Below are 19,222 nucleotides of genomic sequence, written 5' to 3'. Positions count from 1 at the left end.
AGCACGTTGGTTACTACTGTGAGATATCTGCAGTCACTTCGACTACAATAACATAACTCATAGGTACTTCGCGGATGCCTACCACAATACATCAACTTCGAGCACGATCACGATCCCCTTACTGATCCATAGAAAGACGGCCTGTCTCTTCGGCGATGAGCTTGTCGACCTCATCCTGGATGAAAGCACGATGTATCGCTCTGGCCTCCTCCAACTCGCGCATCAACCTGTCTCGCTCCCACAAAGTCCAAGCCGCCAGATCGGAACACGTCTTTTCAGCCTTTGCGCGAGCTTTGTTTGCCGATTCCAGCTCCTGTCTCAATCTCGCATTCTGCTCCAAAACAAGCACAAACGCCTCCTTGGTGATGCGTTCGCAACCGGGTGCGGGAGTTGAAGAATCTGGTTGGAACATGGAGGGTGTAGCGGGGCATCGTGGAACGGGGAAAGTCTCGGCTGTTAAGTATGGATCGTTGCTGGCGCTGCTGATCGAATTCAACCAGTCATTCACCTGATTCACGCCATCCTCGTGATATGCGGGACGAAATGCGAGACTGATGGTGCGCTCGGGATGCTGGAGGCTCGCATGACCAGAGAAGGTGGTTTGGATATGTTGCTGCTATGTTTTGGTCAGTGTTGTTGTTATGGTACGACGAGGTGTCAGCGAAAGACTTACATATGCAGCAGTCTCTTCCCCATCGTCTTCCATCCTATCGGTATCAACACGATCTGGCTCCATGCCTACGCATTGGGGTCCTCCAAGATGGTTGCGGTATTCGTAGGGGCGCTGAATTCGCGACTACGACAGGAAAAGCGCGGTGAAGGCGGAGACGCGTCGGTGACTGTGGACTATACTCACGTGCTTGCTGAGTGAGCGCCTGAGCTAGCGTCTACTAGCGCAATTCTCTGTATATTTTAGCCCCGCCTCCCTCTCCTACCTTTCCTCTCGCTACCTGTGTTGACTTGATCTGACTCTACGCGCAAAGCACCAGCTTACCGCACGAGCTGACAAGGACTGCACGGCCGACTGGGATAAGGGCAGATTCGAAACCAAGCTCTTCACGATCGGGAGCCTAGACGTCGCAAGCCTCCGACAGGTGAGCTGTGGCTATAGGTGTCTCTTCTACGAGTGCGAGGGGATCCCGCCGCGAACCAAATAAACAAGCCTTTGCGTGAACAACTTCGCGTTCCGTGTTGTGACTCAAGGCATCCACGGCCCACCGACATCCTCCCAACAGTACGTTATGCCTCCCCACTTACCCATGTCGTGAATTGCATGTGTTAATGTTACCTCGTAGCTATTCTCGCTGTCATGTCACTCAGCAGTCTTAGAGGCCGCCCGCCCACGCAGTTCCTACCCCCGGCTGGTGTCTACTACGACCAATTCGACATCATCGCAATATTCGGCGCGGACGTACCGAGAGAGGGTCTTTGTAGTCACTGTCTACAGCCTGGGTGCGGGTCTTCTGGAGATCCTTCCGGATGCGCGAACGCGTGTGGCATGTGCGGTTGTAGGGACCAGCACGCGAAGGCGGTAAGTTGTTCCCACCTAGGTACTGTCTCAGTGATCCCACCACTAACTTATCCCAGCTCTGCGCTATGGCGTACTGCTCGTACAGGTGGCGCAAAGACCACGGATGTACTCCAAACCCAGATGACATGATCGCGCTACGTCCCGGGATGAACCAGGTTACAGATCTTCATGCCCTCGGAATCATACAGACTATGTCGCATGTCTCTATGGACGTGTTGCCGAACATGGACAATGCTGATGTCAAGGATTACTACGCCGGCCATACCATACAACACAGTCATCGCCTCCGCATCCGCACGCCCATCACATGGATCAACGAGAACGGGAAGAGGAGCGCCGCTGTTCAAGCCAACATCACCTCCAACGAGACGGTAGCAGCTCCCGCCAACGGCGCCGAAGCCCGGGTTCCAGATCTTCAAGCACCCAATCTGCCCTTCATCGATCCTCAACTCGCGACCGCCATTCGCCAAGTCACCGAAGAGCCTTCTTCCCATCCGCCAATGGCAATCCCGGGTCTTGGGCTCCAGCCACAAGCTCCGCCAGGCAACAACAACATGCAGCTCCAGATCATCCCTCCCGCCAACATCATCACCATACCTTCTTCATCCTCATCGGAGGATCCCCGCTATCCTGCTCTATCCCCCACGGCTAGCCTACAGCTGCACTACGAGAAGCTGTTGCATGAGCGCGACCAGCGAGAGCTTCAATACATTGCTGAGAGCAAGGACAAGGACAGGATGATCAGGACGCTCAAGGCTAAGCTTGGATGGTCTTTGGAATAGACATAACGGTCGGACATGATGGACACGTTGCCGCATTGATGGAATGGTTGATCTAGATACTGGTAGACTAGTCAGGCGTCGAGCGACACGACACTTGATGGTGTACTGGGCTTCATATAAGAGCATGATGAGCAACAGCAGAGCTTTGGTATTTTCGGATTCACGGGCTAAACACCCTAGAGTCCACGTTAACGTGAGGTTACCTACTTTGCAAGTTCTTGTCTTGATGTAGTCTATAGACGTGTTTAAATTCTTCTTGTATGAGCTGATCCATTAGTGCCCATCATGAAGAAGTGACTTTGCATGCCCAGGCTATGTCACGGCCACGTGCTTCCGGGTCCCAGTCGTGCCTACTCGTTTAGGTACGTAGGTGAGAGCGACACGCCAAGCTGAGGCGCGTCGCTGTCAAAAAACAGTCAAACACTCGAGATTTCCATGCCCACAGACATCAACCACCCCGACACATCGCGATGGCCAATCTATATCTGATGCAAGCCTTGTACGCCCCGAAGCCGCCGCAGTCTACCCCTAGTCCTGGTGTTTCTGCGCTCGACGACGGTGTGCAGCGACAACAAAGGCAGTCTACAACGCCCGAGCGCCTCAGCATGATGGACGTCGAAGGTAAGCACCCGAAACGGCCTCTTCAACCCTACTGACCCAAAGCAGAACCACCTGAACCCGACTCGGGGGCCGCTGGGCGCTGGAAACCGACTGGTGCCAATGTTCAGCCAGTCGGCATTAAGAGCGAGTTCCCGACCTACGACGCTGCGGATAGATTCTTGGAGTCGCTCCCGTCGTTTCCTGGCAACATTGCTGTTACGCCTTCTTCGCCCTCGTCGATGACACTCCCTGCTGGCCTTACGTACCCGATCGAGCGATACCTACCACCTGCGGGAGCATACTACGACCAGAACGCGCTCCTCCCCGTCTTTGGCCCTATATTCTTCAAGTACAAACCCTGTATGATCTGTTGGACCTGCCACCCCACCGCAGGTTATTCGACCACGTCTTGCGGGAAGGTATGCAAGGTCTGCGGAACCCGCCGCCACCCGGACGAGGTAAGAACTATCGCGAATGCGCAATAGCACTGCTGACATAGATGCTAGAGCTGTTCCCTATTCTACTGTAATAGAGACTGGTATCGCCAGCAGGAGATTCCATGGGGTCCAAACACCGTTCGAGATCGACAGATCCGTCCCGACAAACAAGAGCTCGCTGTCCTCTCTTATATCGGTGTCATGTATCTTGCACGCGGTCCAAATAACACTATTCTTGTGAACCCAATGCATCCGATCGTTCAGGACTTCTACAAAGACAAGCCAAGGTCGAAGGCACTGATGCGGAAGATATTCGAGGCGGACCCGAGGCATCGCTCGGCGTCCATTCCATCGCGCCGTGGGCCAACGCTCGTGGCGAACGCCCCTCAGCAGCAACCCCTCCCGCCGCCGATGGGCTCATACACCATACCGATAAGATCCGTGGACAACAGCCTCGACCCGCGTCTCCAGGGTCGCACGTCATATGGCGCGCCCGGCCAACTGGCGCTTCCGCAGCCCGATACCGCCAGCAACAGCAGCGAAACCCCGACTGACCCAGAAGACATCGAAAAGAAGCTTCAGGATCAGGAGGTCGAGAATCTGAACTTGAGAATGCAGGCAGTTGTGAAGGATCGTGAGATTCGGAAGCTCAGGGCGGAGCTCGAGCAGCTGCGCGCTCAAGCTGCTGACACTGGTGGCGCATACTAGAGCATTAGCAAGTAGCCTGGCTCGCAGGCTACTATGTGCGGCTGGGTCGGCGATGATCGTGGAAGGATGTGCGTGTATGTATAGGAAGGCAAATGTGCCCAGTCATTTGAGACTACATGAGTATCAAAATGAGAGTTTGTAACATTCTAAAGCGATGTAGACTTCTGGATGATATCTATGGACATGGGACGTGATGTCGTGAGGCGCGCCGGTGCGGCGAATTGCGAAAGTGGAGCTGGGATGACTAATCTAGCGGCAAACTTACATCCCCGATCTTCCGACGACGCGTCTTCATCACTCTTTCCACACGCTCGTCCAGCCGTACATCGCAATGCATCGCAGCAGCCACGCACCATCACAACCACGCACGTCAATGACATTCCACCATACCGTCGCAGCACCAGACTTTACATCGACGAGAATGATTACATGAACTACGAATGTGCAGGTGGCCGGTAGCCCGTTTCGACTGTCCCAATCACGGATTGTGCGCAGGCAGCCTCAAGTTGCGCGCAGATTTCGATCGTCGCCTAAACTTCCAAAGGCCCACAATCTCCGCAATTTGCGGTACACCCACATTATATTGCTTACAATTCCAGAGTTTCCCATCGTGTGACACAGGACATGTACACCCTTCTGGAACTGGCCCCTCGGGGCTTTACCAGCTTGCTCCAACGGATTCGTAGCCGGGTGAGTGACCATTAACGAGGTCGCTCACGTGGGCGAGCATCTATCAGCGCACGATTTCTTCTTTTTGCCCTTTCTTTTTTGCTTCTTTTTGCCGGCGTCGTTTTCATTGCAGACGTCTGCACGCCGGCTTCACGCGCGCGCGATTACACCTTTTTGACGTCTTTCGACGCTGCCGAGCAGTCTTGCATCTTCATCAAGTCCTACTAGTCAGTTCCTTCTTTGCTGTGTCGATTGCTGCAATATGCAGATAGTCGTTCCAAAGTGTAGAGGTTCGAGCAGAGGTATTATGCTTGTCCACCTCAATCACGGTGCATGTATCGTCAATTTCTGGTAGTGGTACAGGAGATGTTCAATTCTGCTCTAAAGGTATCATTACGAAAGTCCATCTGCAGCTATCCTACTCGCGAAAGCGGGAGCATATCGCCTCAGGTCCTGGGGCGCTTTGTGCCCGTTGGAACGCCGTCACCCGTCAACTCAGCAATGCGAGCGTCTTTTGCAACCAACTCAATGCGAGCTTGCCGAAGTTCTTCAACTAGGCGCCTGTTCTCGGCCTCCAGGAAGCGGTTCCGCTCAGACTGGTGCGATGTGTCTTGTTCAGAGGCGCTCGCTGCTATATCACCACCGCCAGACTTATGTGTCACTGGCTGATCGACAATCGGTGCAATTTCACCACTAAGTACCCCATCCTCTTCATCTACCACGCGTCGAGTCATAAGCCTGGGATCACGACTGGAATCCACGCTGTGGTTGGAGCCTCTGTTGCTGGGCTCGGAGCCGTGTACCGGCTTTTGCGCTTCCTGCACTTCTTCCGGCACATGCGAAACAATGCCCTCAGGATTTGAAGGCCCTTCAACGCTTGGCCTTGACTGCTTTTGACTCTTCCCTGACTTGGGCCAGACAGTCCTTCCCGGTGTATACAGTGGCATCGAGGTCGTGCGGAAGAGCTCGCGTACGAGCGGATGGCCTTCGTTTACGTTGACAACGTCCGTAAACTTTCGGAAGCTGTGCACGAGTCCGGCTTTCACTAGGTAGACGAATTCGCCAACACCGGGGCGGATGTGCTGTGTCTTGACCACCTTGTGGCCGCGAGCCTTCCACCACGACATCCTCGCATATATCTGACCACATGTCTGCCCCGGATGGTCACAAGTTCCGCAAACTCGACACTTCCTCTTGCACCTCTTGTGGCTGGCTTCATGCTTGGGCCCCCAGCAAACAATACACACGCGGATCTCGCCGTTGGCGTACACGTCGAACATGGCTTCGCCGAAGGTGCTTTCGAGAATGAACTCGTCGTAGTACGGTCCGGATGGCGGCAGGCAATTCGCTATCGGGCACTTCAGACCCTTCACCGGGCCAATTGGCATGAAGACACCGGGCTTCGTCTCTACTCGCACACTGAACGTCTCCAGTTCACGCTCGGTAGGAAGGTCGTCTGCGAATACAATGTCAGCTAACCTGATCAAGAGAGGGAAGGCGTGTGACCCTGGCGCATACGAGGTCGTCGCGCCCCATCATGCAGCCACCGCAGGATGCTTGAAGGGTATCGCGCTTGCTCATGATGTCGGCGTCGGTTATACGAAAGTACGACGTATCCTTATACTTACACTCAACTCCACCATCTGTCCGCCTTGCTGTCTCCGAGGGTGCGTTCCGTTGTGGGTCAGGATCACTATCGCGGCGGCCATACACGGAAGTGATGTCGCGCTGTTCCGACATCGCGTCGATACTGGACGAAAGAGGTCGCGACTTGATCGTGGAATGTTGGAGTGTGGGCGGTGTTCGACGCGAAAGGTGCGGTAGAAGATGGGTGGGAGGTGTTGGGCCATGTGCGAATATGGCGCGTTATTTTCATATCACGACTTAGCGTCACGCGCAGAAACTTTCGACTTGTCGCTTTCACTGTCTGATCAAATTTCAGACGATGCAGGTCAGGATGTCGGTGGCATGCTCCAACGAAGGCGCCGCACTTCTGCCACCAAGATTGGGTCGCGGCGAAAGCCTGACAAAGGCCACATCAAGGAGATCATATTGCGACGGGTGGCCTGGCAGCCACATCAAAACGAGGTTGTGCAAGTCATTGCAACAATCTATATCTAACAGCTTTGTGATCACTGTCGGTGGATACAGCAATACCGAGGAGTGATCCTTCGAATGGTTCTCGGTATTGCGACAACGAGGACGCGCATAATGACAGCTCGCCAGTCACCATCATACAGACTTCCAATCATGGCCCCGACATCACATGGACACATACGTTCCTCTCGAGACATGGCCCATATGCTACGCCCATCGAGAGTCTCGACCACACGATATCTCTCTCAGCATTGTTCTAGCCAACTTCCGCATCCATACTGCGTTTTGGCTCCGTCCGCGCTCTGGGTACGTATCCGAAGTCACTGGCAAATGACGCACTAAGGTCGTCTGTATTGGGCTAGACTTGCCGCGCCTCTTTTACCTTTACCTTGATTGTCTAAGCAGAGCCTCCTTCGTCTGTCTCTCTCAGTCCACACCAGCCTCAGCAAAACATCAAGCCGCCTTTTGGACGTTGGAGATGGCGCCGCCCATCCAGCCAAATTGGTCTCACGTGAGAATGGTAGTCGTCAAACTTAAGCGATCAGTTGACGAGATCCTCCTCGACAAATTCGCGGACAGCCCTCTCGGTGGCACAAATCTAGTCCAGTTCTTCCAATTTTACCCCGCGATAAGATTCTTCCCTTCTCATAAAGAAGTAGAGCGTCTAGCTCGCCTCTATGTGAAGGGTATATTCACGTCTTTCGAAGACGTGCGCTATATTGTTGAGCGACACGAGCATACGATCCGCAAGAGATGGAGCAAGAAGAGTACTGCAAAGAAGAAAAAGCTGCTTCTTACGGCAAGGCCAGATATGGCAAGCGGCCATCGCCCGGACATTGAGACCGATCTTGCTGAACCGGCAAGATACAAAGATGACCAAAGGATTCTCACTCCTCAAGTATGTAGGGCGCGGAACAGTGCAGCCTGCTTGGTGCCCTTTCTTAACCTAGAGGACCTTCTACAGCCCGGGACCCTTCTTACGTTCCTCAACTCGCGCGGTCGCGCCACAATCGAATCCTTCAGTCAAACAGAACTACTCAATTGCCCAATCGCCCGGTGGCCCGACTCCTGCCTCTGTCAGTATCTTCCGGACTACACAATGGTCTTCGTTGGAAGGAATACGCGAAACAACTACGGTCAACTGAAGCACTGGACAGACCAGGGAGATGCTCGATTGGCGATCTACAGCGGGCGAGGAGTGCATCCAGGACATGGACTCCAGATACTTCGCATACAGGAGATCATCTATACATTCTTGCAGCGATGCTGTCACCTCTTAGTCGGCGATATCCTGGCCGACGAGAAAGATCAACCTGAACGACATCCCATTACTCCACCGATAACCTGCCTAGATGACAAGTCTACTAACTATATCAATCGGGTAGAGGTCTCTCTGATGGCTCCGTACGGCAATCACCGACAGCTGGATTTCGACCGCCTGCGTAGCTTGGTCAGCTCCAAGGTTTGCGAACTGGAGGATCATGTCTGGGCGCTTCGAGAAGACCCAGGTTACTTCACAGAGATTTCCAATGACTACAAGGCACATCGATCCGAGTATGTTCAATCTACGGACAGCAACGCGGCTGCAATACTGAAACAGCCACCCCACGTGATGACCGGCGCTATCCTTCGCGAGCTCGTCCTTGGGGCCTACCTACCTCTCTTCTACTGGCAAGAGTGCTTGCGTCTTGTGACAGCGTTGCGGTCCACGGCCATCGAGGAGAACTTCAACTTTCCTCACGACCAAGATCTTCCTGAAGGATATCACGTGAACTTTCTGCTCTTGTGGACAATGCTTCATGTGCTGCACACAGATAAGCACGAAACCTTCCGGCACACCCTCCTTGGATGTCCGAATATGAGACCCTACTTTGTCAAGGCCTATACTGATCAGGGCAGTGTCAGATATCATTGCGAGATTGATGCTGCACGAGCCAATGGCGACTCGACAATACTTCGCTTCCTCGAAGTCTTACTCAGAATCTGGGAACCGTTTTCACCCCCCACCGTTGGCTTTATCGCCGAGCTGGATGACCTAGAAAGGATGGCCACTAAAGTACCGGATGTCAAAGGGCTGGTGTCGTCTTTGGCATGGTCAGAGTTTTCTCAGCTGTCCATCTCCTCGGAGTGCATCCAGCAGATTCGATCGTATCAACCTTGGGCAACGAAAATCCAGAATGATGTGGAACAGCTTAGACCACTGCTGATGTCGTGGTTCAGACGTCTTGGACTCAAGTGGGAGCCTATAGCACATCTGCGACGTTTCGAGGATGTCGCCTTAGCGCTCAAGGCAGATCCTTCAGACGGCAAGTTCTATTATCCATCTACCGAGAAACAGACCAAGAAGACGACGGAGGCGATGCGCCTTGCAGAGAAAAACCTAGACGCCTTTTGGTTGGCTGCAGACACTTTCTGTGAGAATTTGACTGGAACGAGCTTACCTGATCTGCTGTTGCGGCATAGAGATGCTGGACGCGCTGTTCGCCGCACTGCACCCTGGACCGAAGCCCTTCCACAGCGCCATGAAGAGAGAGTTGACGAAAACATCAGCAACCCGGTCACTACCAGTGGTGAGCACAACAAATCCCAGGCCTTGATCAGGGAGAAGATCAAGACTCGTGGCACCGACGTGTCAGCCAGTCTTACTGGTACTGATCAGCGTCTGGCCAACGAGATCGTAAAGTCTCCAACGCCGAAATTGAACGTCGACAAGCGATCTTATCTCCTGTTCAAGACCTTATTTTTCTCCCCTTCAGCGCGAGATGTACCAGGTGAAGTATCTTGGAAGGACTTCGTTCACGCTATGGTGCAGCGCGGCTTCGAAGCAGAGAAGCTCCACGGGTCTGCTTGGAGATTCACACCAGCCTTGGACACAGAGCGTGCGATCCAATTCCATGCTCCACACGGCGCGCTCAGCAAACTTCCTCTCACGTGGGCGAGGCGGTATGGCAGAAGGCTGGAGAGAGAGTATGGGTGGACGGGTGAGATGTTTACTCTTGCCTAGGCGTGAGAGCGCGCATTGGATCGACGTTTGGCTGTCGGAATGACACGCATGACTAAGTGCTGAAGCTGCGTTTGGAATTTGATTGACTAGATGGCTCAGTGAAAGGTACGCGTTGGAGGACATGAGATACGATATCACGATGAGGAACGGATGCGCGATTGAGACGACTTCATATGCAAGAGTGGCAAGAGATGTACCAGCATACAGGCTCCACACCAAGTAGTCAAACTCGATGGCCGTCAATACCACATGCCAGATCCGTCCTGTTCCTCCCACTTCCTGTCATCCCAGGAGCAACATGTCTGCTTCAGCTTGACGCTATGTCTCCACAGTCCCACAACGTCCTTTCTTCAAGCTCCGCTCAGCACGCAAAGAGCAGGTCTCGTTTCAAATCAACGCTTTGGCAAAGACCTTGCTCTCTCGTCTTTCCCCTTCACATGCCCGGCTCATAATGATCACCACCAGTCGACACCTTCCCACGGCGCTTCCCTTGGCGAATCCTGGTAAGTACACGTCTTCTGTACCGCGGTTTCATCCGATTGTAGATAGCCAAAGCCGCGATGTCATCGTCTTCATACGCCGCCAGGACCCTCCTATCGTACTTCTTGAGAGTCCCGTTTTTCCAATTGCGCTTGGCGCGCGGGTAGTCAATCTCGATGAAGCTTAAGTCATGGCGTGGCCAGACCGCAACGGCTTTGGCAATCGCCGCAAGGGCCTTCTGCTCGTCCCATCCGGTGTAGTCGATGCCTGTAGCTTCTGCGGCTTTGGACATGGCTATGGGGAGGAAATGTTCGAAGCGCGCAAGGAGTGCTTTGGCTCGAGTATGATGCGTTGGAAGGCTTCGTTCGCGTGAATCGGGGTAGTCGTCACTGTACTCGTATTAGTGAGCCTGATCGGCCTGAGGAGCGATGGTCGCTTTCATGTCAGTGTCTGCGGTCTCGGTCTTGATGAAAGGCGTAAGCTCGGCATTTGAAACATCAAGTGCGGCTTCGATGTCAGTATCTTCGGTCTCCGCCTTGATGAAAGGCAAAAGCTCGGCATCCGACGCATCAAGTGCAGCTTCGAGAGGACCGTATAGCGCATCCAACCCGGACACGAAGTCATTGAATGCCAAGCTTTGCTCCTTGAGAGGAGATCGCGGGAAAGCCATCATGTCTAGCGCAAAGCGAGAGCTTGATGGCGACGTTGAGAGATATCTCGTCGTTCTCATTCAACAAGGTAACATTGAATAGCGTGCTTGGCGCTCAAACAGAGCCGTTCAAGTTTTCCCATGCGTTGCCATGAACACGGTGACCACGTGATTGCGTGCGACGCTAAGCGCACAGTCCGCGCCTTCCTACTCTTCTGCCCCGCGATGACAGTTCTGCTCGGCTTCTTCCCCAGTCATCGAAAACGTGAGTGAAAACCGCAATTGTCGCGGCTCTTTACTGACACATAGCAGATGTACCCGCAAATACATCCCGATCCTCAATTTCGGCAACCGTATCCCAGCGGACTGCTACCACCTCAGTTTCCACTCGTGAGCAACTCAGTTCTACAAGCTCAACAAGACGTACCGCTTCCGCCATACGCACCATCTGAGCCGCAGTATCCGCTCCAGCAACCGCGATACCTTCCACCACAACAGTTTCTTGCAGCACCTCAACAACATGCTCCACCACTACAACAGTATCCTATATCGCAGACACAGTACCTCAGCCCACCACCGCAGAGCTTTGCACCACCAATAGACTGTTATGTGCCATCAACGCAGTACTATTCACATCAACCGCAAATCCTTCCGCAGCAGCAGGTTTATCAACCACATGAACAACATGCGCTGCAAACGTACCATCTTCCTGTCCCACAAGTGCAATATGCTGCGCCTCCACCTCAATGCAATCCGTCGCAACCACATAACCCTGGCCCGCAACGGCAGCAATATGCACTCCAGCAACCATACTATCACTCGCAACAGCAATATCATCTACCGCCACAACCGGCCCACCCGCCACCACCGCAGTTCCGTCACGATCTACCGCATGCTGTACCAACATACATGCCACATCAGGCCCCGCCAATGTATGACATCGCAGAGCCATCACCTGCACAATACACGCCAATCTGTCAAACAACATGCGGCTTGCAATACCAAGGAGGCCCGTCGACATTGTTTCCACAGCCGCAGCTCTCTCAACAAAGCTCTGGGACACCGGCAGTCTCAGATGAATACGCACATCATCCACCACAGCCGCGAACTCCCAATGCTCTAGTAGTACCATCGTCTTCGGCAGCAAAATACGAATCGATCGTACCGCAGATCTTCAATCTGGATATGAGCTCGCACGACCAAATCGCGATTGAGGTCCCACAGGGTGAGATAGGCAGCAGCTCACCAGTACTGCCAACTTATGTCGCACCCGCTCAAATTCGTACCGGTAATGAACCTATGACACCATTCGAAGCATCGAGGAGATCTACGCCAAAGACATGTTCCGAACATCTCTCGCTAAGCGAGACTGACATTGGCTGTCCATCCATTTCAGATGTATCTCTAGGAAGCCTTCTATACAAAGACAAAACTCCTCTAAAGGTTCTACACTGGGAGGGGTGGATGAGTGCTCGAGCGCGCGCGAAAATAGTCGCCCATGCCAAACTTGGCCTAACTGGTAAAGTTGTCACGCTGCCACATCCTTGTGACGAATACTTTGATGCGGTTCCCTGGGAAGCGTCCCATCGGCCAGAGATGCCACATCACGTCTACCCCAACAACAAAGATGGATCGCGTAATTCCGGATTGCTTTGGGTCGTGCGCTACCTTTGTAGCAAGTCCAATCAGCTGGGCCTCTGTTGGTACACATTTGGCACCCCGGGCAGCTGCCCCCTTGGTGCCTCCTGCCGATGGGATCACAATTTATCATGGACAACTCTCTGCTTTCTCATCACCAGCGGGCGAGTCTCTGTGCAGCTTGCTCGCCAACTCATGGCAAACTGGAACACAAATGAACATTCAGATCAACTACCAGAAGTCATAGCCCGCATGGAAGCGATCACATTAGGTCTTGGTGAACGCCTTGAACCGAAGGTACTACCCAGCCGGCGTGCAAGCTCACGCTCATGGGACGATATCTGCTGAACATCAGCTCTCATCTAACGAGCTCCCCCTTTTCTCTGTATGCTAACCTGATCTCGCCGTCCCGCAAGATTGTGAAATCCCCGTCTCGTGAAGCTTGTTTTATCGCTTCTTCAGTTTGCGCTCTTCCATGCACTTGCATTATCTAATGGCCGTACTGTCCCAGTACGGTTTTTCATATTCTCATCTGTGGTCAGATTCGGTCAGATGATGTTCTTGGGCTATACGCAATTGCATATAGCTGTTTAGGTCTCTGGTGAGCACCACTACTTACCGTGTTTTGCCATTCGGCTGTACCTTGGGTATAGTATTGCTCGTGCTTTTACTCTTCTTTGACCATAGCTATACGTCAAGGTATACTATTGCTTGATCTTTCATTCTTCTGGCTATGCAATAGCGCATAGTGTTTCTTTCACATCCTGACGGCGTGCGACATCTCCGCGCTCTTGCCATCGACTGCCATGCAAACGGGTGGTTGAAGTTTAACCACACTTTTTGTGACAGCAAGAGGCTTGGAAGGATGGCTCGTGATCTGTTTGACGCTGGGTTGAGTTCGTTACGTGGTCGCATTGCCGCTAGGCAGGCGTGTATTCGCCGGAGCACATGTTCACTTCATTGCAGTTCCCCGCAGTTCAATCAAGGTCTCATTAGCTCTTACTACACGATCTCATCCTGGATTCAGTCTGAAAGCACTATTAAGACTTCTGAAACTATTGTTCACAGCTCTTTCATCGTGTAATTCCTCGCGTGTGGAATCAATCGTCGCGCTGACAGCACTTGACGCTACGTATGTCGATGGAGAAAACGGCGCTATCACGGTACGCACAATATGCGATGCAGTATAAACTGACGAAGAGTTTACTTAGCTAGCTTCTGGGTAACTGGCTCATGAGATGGTCCAAACGGGTATGGTGACGCGCCACGCTAAGCGCACGGTTCTCGCACACCTGAGCAGTCAGTAAACGCTCGTCGAGCTTGCTCTTTTACTCTTTACTCACACAAGAATACGAAATACACAATGACCCATAAGAGAAGACACGAATTCAATTTCAACAAAAAGAATCTCAAGCGCTCCAACAGCATCAAAGACGCAGATTGCGATGTCAAAATTAACCACAACAAACCAGAACAATACCCCGATCACCTCAAAAAGCGAGGTCAGAAACTTGCACCACCAGCTTCAAGAGACACGCTAATATTTTACTGGATGCAGGGACATCAACAGACCATGACGACGATTCCTACGATGACCAAAACCTGCCAGAAGACATCGATTCTATCTATCCCGATGACGACGATACCCTCTTGTACGATAGCAACGGCTACTACTATCATTACGAGGCTGTTATGCCAAGCTCCAATACAGCAGATCTCGATACCCACCCAGTACCTATCGAGACTCAGCATGTCCTCTCCGCCGAAATCGCAGCAGAGGTGATTGAAGTAAAGCTAGAGGAAGAGATCGAGACGCTTGAGATCCGTCACTCAGCGTCATGGATCGAAGGAAAAGAACAAGCAAAAGGCACTTGCAACATAGTATCGCTCCAGTCACCACCATGGACTACAAACCTCCCTGGGAAGAGACCGTATCATGTCTACGGTCTCACACCCGGAGGCTTCCCACGGCACGGCCGACTCTCGCCTTGGCTCTACCTTTGCGATCGCACCTGCGATCTGGGCTTATGCGACATCACCTTCAGGTTACCCTATACTTGTCCGCTCGGTTCGGGCTGTCGCTGGAGACACGAGATTCTCTGGGACGAGCTGAGCTTCCTTATAACCAGCGGTCGACTCACCCTCCGACGCGCTCGTGTCATGCTCGCAAACTGGCAGTCATCTGCGTCGTTGGATGATGACGTTGACGCTTGGCACCGCATGAACGCCATAATCGACCGTCTACAGTATCTCGAGGCGCCAGCTATACTTAGATACACATATCCGTATCTATTCCCCGTTCGCGACTCTCACGCTCTCTTCGAGAGGCTGAGTGACGGAGAGCGCGTCGGAGGGTAGGTAACAACAAACCCATCAAGACCGCAGCGCAAAGCTCTTTCTCTCACAACGCATAATGTCTGGCTGGCGAGCAGCGCACCCAAGCATTGTCTGCTTGCTGTACGCCGAAATCGCCAACACACGATATGGACCCTCATCGCATCGCCATGACGGTCTTCAAAGCCCTTCTGACCATGCGCAAAGCCCTGTCCATCCTGACAACCTTTGGTAGCAGCTGCGGCCCCTGCCATGCTACCAGCTTCTTGCGCAGTTGTTGCTCTGAAGTTCCACTTCCGCAACAGGCGCAGCTTACTCCATACCCGTTAGATCTTTGCATACCGCTATGATCTTTGGGTGTGTGAAAGTAAACATTGTGTGATCTGGTGCTGTCTTAATCGCTTTAGGGATCTGATAGTTGCCGTGATCATGCGATGCACCAACTGTAGAGCCATTGCCTGGTACGCATCGGTCTTGCGCTTTGTCACTTGTGGATAAAGCCGTTGCCTGATGCCAATTGGCCTAGCGCTCTACTTCAGTGTCAAATCAATCTGCTGTGCTTGCATGGCTTGATTGTAGACACCGTGGACGATGGGGAGGAAGAGATGGGGGTGTACGAACAAAACGATATCAAGATCATCGCCGTGCGACATCTGCGGAGATCATCGCAGCATGCAACCCATCGTAAAGTACATCACTAGCAATACCACGCCCTAGTACATTCCGCTCTCTCTGTATATGTCCTTGTTCACATCGTGCTATCTATCCCGCAAGTCGTACACAATGCCAGCCAGCGCCACACAATGATACCAGTCCGATCTTCACACGCGTTCGGCATCGTCACTGCCAACATCTGTGATGTGGAACAGCAACATGACATCCCACTTCTCCTTGAAGACAGTAACCTTATCGACAGTCTTGTGACCCAGTCCCTTCCTGTGCTGTATGAGGAGGTAAGCGACCCCGGAACCATTCGGTGAGCCTAATAATGCATTGAACTCCACTGAGCCTGCGCCGTATGTTGTCCCCGGCCATTCTTTTACATTAAGTCTGCCCTGTAACGTTAGAAAGGTAACGGCAAAGCGCGTGACATCGTTGAGGACGTTGTGTCGAAGTACGTAACGTAGGTTTGACTTCTCGTTGGCTTTTGACAGCCATTGGAGATACGCTACATCCGACCAGTGTTTCAATTTCGGGATAACTGAGTAGCATCGTCCGCACTCTTCAACCATGGCTCGGGCTGTGTAGTTGTCATACGCCACTATAATTCCATCCGAGGGGTTGATGACTTGGCAAAACAACGCTTCCGTTGCTGCACAGCCTTGACCACCCACCGCTTTCGGGTCCTCGCGTTGGTGGCCGACGCAAAAATTGGGTCCTTCGTTCTCATCAAACTCCCCATTCAGTCCAATGAGCCACAGAATGTCGCAGAACCATTCCTTTGCGGTATCTGGGTACGTAAATTCGTCCTCTTCGTACCCCCATTTTTGGAGATCTTGCACAGCTGTGAATACACTTTCAGTCGATTCTGATGGTTCTGCGATCATCAGTTTAGATAGCCGGGCGCCTTTTACAACAAGCCTCTCGAACTTTTGGCTGACGCGCCACCAATCAACTTGCTTCGCATCGTTCGAGCTACCCGTGCCTACTTTTAGCGACACCGCAAGCTCCTCAAACGGTGATAAGTTTGGATGCGCGGCTGGAGCTGGGCTCAAATCTTCCACCGGACGGGTTTGAGGATTTGACGTCATCTTTTGAAGGAGTCTGTGAAACATGTCGGGATGAAACTGAGGTGGCGCTCGGGTGTAGTGAGTAGAACTGGCATACTGGAGCGATTGTATACCAAGTGGACGCTGTGATGAGCGACATTGTTCACAAACAGCTGTGAAATACGTGTTGTCAACATAGTCAGTACATGAGACTCACCGTAAACCACCGACTTTGTACTCTGAGCATTTCACGGGCGCGAATGGATTGGAAAACGATGTGCGTTTGCATCTTTCCCCATTTCTTCCCGCTGGCTGCATAGCGCGTGTTCAATTCGGTCTGGATGAATGGTATTGACATTTAAGCGACGCACGTTGCTGTCTCGAAGCTCTTCCGGTTTTGACTAAAGATTCCAGTGATGGAAGTGCTGTCGTGGAGAGGTCTGATCGCGAACGTCGTTCCGGGACTCTTCCTACACGCAAAGTGGTGTTAAGGATCAACTGAGCCACTGCGCAGTGTCGCATTCGGCTGATGGTAATGATCTTTGTTAGGAAGTAGTCGTTCCAGCTTGCTTGACGGATGATCTGAAATCTGCGTGTCATCGAAGTTTCGGGGTCGGAAGTGCCGACGCCATGCCCTGGAAAGGACTAGGCGCACTCAGACCAAGGTTGCCATCTTCCCGATGTTCCGACGACACGTCTTCATCACCCTTCTCCCTCCTCAAATCTTGCGCATCGACACCTTTCACCCCCACATTTGGGCGCACCCAATCCATACATCAGGGCGCTTACTGAACTGTCACGGTGAGTTGCGTAGTCATAGTATCTTCTTTGAGGTGGGGCAACGGCAGCGGTGCGGTTATAATGGTACAGATTCTACTAATTGTCATCGAGAAAACAAGAAGAGGCGCTGCCGGGAAGCCCGTAGAACGGCATCGCAGCAGCGACCTCGTGGGCTATTAGCTGGGTGGGTGACCACTAGCGAACGTTCAATTGTGAGTACTTCGATTTTTGCCCTTTTTTGCTCTTTTTTGCCCTTCCTTGGTCTTTTTGCTCCTTCATTTCTCTCTTGCCAATCACAGCGAGCTGTACTTCAATGTGTTTTCACTGTTCTTGCTCACTTTTTCGCGTACCTCTGGAGCTATACGTCTGCGTAGAGGATGCATCTCGCGCTATCATACGATGTCTTTCCTACTACATGTCTCTAGTACTATCAAGGCCAACTCCGGGTTCTACCACTGTATACCTCAAACGTCCATTAGACCTCAATCTCGTCCTCGCGGTTCTCGATGTATGCATTAACGCCTCGCGCGCTTGTTCGGTGCCAGCGCCGATCGCGCGATGTCTGCCGCGTTCTCCAATTCACGAATCCGATCATCTTTCTCGTCCATCCACCTCCTGTGGTCTTTGTCCTTCATTCCGATCATAGCTTTCACCTCTTCAAGCTCTTTGCCCTGATCTGCTAGCCTTTGTTCTAGCTCTGCCACCTTCGCATCCCTCTCCGCGATCACTCCACGCAGCTGCTCAACCGTCGTAGGCGGCAACGCCTGGTTCTCCGCCACGATGCCCTCGTCCACAACCTCTTGTATACCCCTCGGTAGCTCTTCCTGCTCCTGTTCGATGCTGACTACGGCCGCTGTATGCGGCTTCGCGATGTTCGGAAGTGAGGAATCGACGGATGCAGTACCTGTAGTCGGCAAGGCAGTCGCCAGAACAGGCGCTGCTTCCATCTCGTTGACGGTCTCTGTGCGTGTTGTAATCAGCTTTGCTTGGGTCTTACTCGTCTTGTCCGCCCTCGCCGGAATGGTGGCCTTCCTGAAGAGTGGTTCCGGATCATCTCGACCCTCGTAGAACTCTCGCACCAGCGGATGATCCATGTTCGGACGAATGGGCCAGGCCTTGTTCTCCTGGAGATAGATGATGCCGGCGAGAACGAGATAAGCCTGCTCAGCAGCCTCGGGACGGAGTTGATAGCCATGCGGAGGCATGTGTCCAAGTAACTCCCAAAGTGTCATCGGCATGTACGGAGCATGACATCCACTTCCAACATGATCACCAGTCCGACATAGCGCGCACTCCTGATCGCAATCGCGGAGGCTGTTGACGTGCTTTTGTTTCCAACAAGACATGCACTTGTTTGATTTATTCATGAGATTCTTGCCGAACACCTTGTCGAACTGCATCATGTCGTAGTAGGGACCGGCCGGGGGTAGGTAATCCTGGATCGATCGAGACAAGACCGAGACAGGCTGGATGCGCGACTTCTCCACTCGTCCAGATCCGTCGCGGTTGATCTCCATGACGATGTTCGAGCTCGCCAACTCGTCGGCGGTAGGTAACCGATCTATCAAACGTTGTCAGCTAGGTACGACTTGCTAATGACTGCTGCGTCACGTACAGTTGTACTTCTCGTACGAGCCGTACCCGGTCACGGATCGTGCGGCGGGCGCCTTTTTCGCATACATCGCCTGGCTCAACAGATGGAACGACATCCTGGTAGCGGGTTATGTGGACTGTTCAAAGAATGGGTCGGAAGCAAGGCGCTGTGCAGCGTGTAGAGGTTGCGCGAAAGACTGGCGGCGAGAGG

The 19,222-nt window shown here is 52.7% G+C and overlaps 9 protein-coding genes across 9 annotated transcripts; 4 read left to right on the top strand and 5 right to left on the bottom strand.

The window, feature by feature from the left end:
- Positions 1-118: 118 nt before the first annotated feature.
- On the bottom strand, positions 119-1,261 carry J4E84_001458 (uncharacterized protein; the record flags this gene model as incomplete). The annotated part of the gene is made up of 3 exons (XM_049384090.1): positions 119-616; positions 674-738; positions 1,258-1,261. 3 exons carry the CDS (start codon positions 1,259-1,261, stop codon positions 119-121), a joined length of 567 nt encoding a protein of 188 aa, XP_049249608.1.
- A 335-nt stretch (positions 1,262-1,596) lies between these two features.
- On the top strand, positions 1,597-2,313 carry J4E84_001457 (uncharacterized protein; the record flags this gene model as incomplete). The annotated part of the gene is made up of 1 exon (XM_049384089.1): positions 1,597-2,313. The coding sequence occupies one exon, from the start codon at positions 1,597-1,599 to the stop codon at positions 2,311-2,313; it is 717 nt and encodes a 238-aa protein (XP_049249607.1).
- A 470-nt stretch (positions 2,314-2,783) lies between these two features.
- Positions 2,784-4,058, top strand: J4E84_001456 (uncharacterized protein; the record flags this gene model as incomplete). The annotated part of the gene is made up of 3 exons (XM_049384088.1): positions 2,784-2,934; positions 2,980-3,371; positions 3,420-4,058. The coding sequence occupies 3 exons, from the start codon at positions 2,784-2,786 to the stop codon at positions 4,056-4,058; spliced, it is 1,182 nt and encodes a 393-aa protein (XP_049249606.1).
- A 1,115-nt stretch (positions 4,059-5,173) lies between these two features.
- Positions 5,174-6,467, bottom strand: J4E84_001455 (uncharacterized protein; the record flags this gene model as incomplete). The annotated part of the gene is made up of 2 exons (XM_049384087.1): positions 5,174-6,183; positions 6,356-6,467. The coding sequence occupies 2 exons, from the start codon at positions 6,465-6,467 to the stop codon at positions 5,174-5,176; spliced, it is 1,122 nt and encodes a 373-aa protein (XP_049249605.1).
- Positions 6,468-7,341: 874 nt separating this feature from the next.
- On the top strand, positions 7,342-9,828 carry J4E84_001454 (uncharacterized protein; the record flags this gene model as incomplete). The annotated part of the gene is made up of 1 exon (XM_049384086.1): positions 7,342-9,828. One exon carries the CDS (start codon positions 7,342-7,344, stop codon positions 9,826-9,828), a length of 2,487 nt encoding a protein of 828 aa, XP_049249604.1.
- A 433-nt stretch (positions 9,829-10,261) lies between these two features.
- Positions 10,262-10,600, bottom strand: J4E84_001453 (uncharacterized protein; the record flags this gene model as incomplete). The annotated part of the gene is made up of 1 exon (XM_049384085.1): positions 10,262-10,600. The coding sequence occupies one exon, from the start codon at positions 10,598-10,600 to the stop codon at positions 10,262-10,264; it is 339 nt and encodes a 112-aa protein (XP_049249603.1).
- Positions 10,601-13,958: 3,358 nt separating this feature from the next.
- Positions 13,959-14,953, top strand: J4E84_001452 (uncharacterized protein; the record flags this gene model as incomplete). Its single annotated transcript, XM_049384084.1, has 2 exons — positions 13,959-14,097; positions 14,154-14,953. The coding sequence occupies 2 exons, from the start codon at positions 13,959-13,961 to the stop codon at positions 14,951-14,953; spliced, it is 939 nt and encodes a 312-aa protein (XP_049249602.1).
- Positions 14,954-15,750: 797 nt separating this feature from the next.
- On the bottom strand, positions 15,751-16,476 carry J4E84_001451 (uncharacterized protein; the record flags this gene model as incomplete). Its single annotated transcript, XM_049384083.1, has 1 exon — positions 15,751-16,476. One exon carries the CDS (start codon positions 16,474-16,476, stop codon positions 15,751-15,753), a length of 726 nt encoding a protein of 241 aa, XP_049249601.1.
- A 1,457-nt stretch (positions 16,477-17,933) lies between these two features.
- On the bottom strand, positions 17,934-19,127 carry J4E84_001450 (uncharacterized protein; the record flags this gene model as incomplete). The annotated part of the gene is made up of 2 exons (XM_049384082.1): positions 17,934-18,979; positions 19,034-19,127. The coding sequence occupies 2 exons, from the start codon at positions 19,125-19,127 to the stop codon at positions 17,934-17,936; spliced, it is 1,140 nt and encodes a 379-aa protein (XP_049249600.1).
- Between the last annotated feature and the right edge of the window lie 95 nt (positions 19,128-19,222).

Source organism: Alternaria hordeiaustralica, assembly GCF_023758085.1.
Source record: "Alternaria hordeiaustralica strain BMP 2776 chromosome Unknown scaffold_1, whole genome shotgun sequence".
NCBI classification, from domain to species: Eukaryota; Fungi; Ascomycota; class Dothideomycetes; order Pleosporales; family Pleosporaceae; genus Alternaria; species Alternaria hordeiaustralica.
The sequence above is the reverse complement of the archived record's forward strand: the minus strand, read 5'-3'. Positions and strand labels throughout refer to the sequence as shown.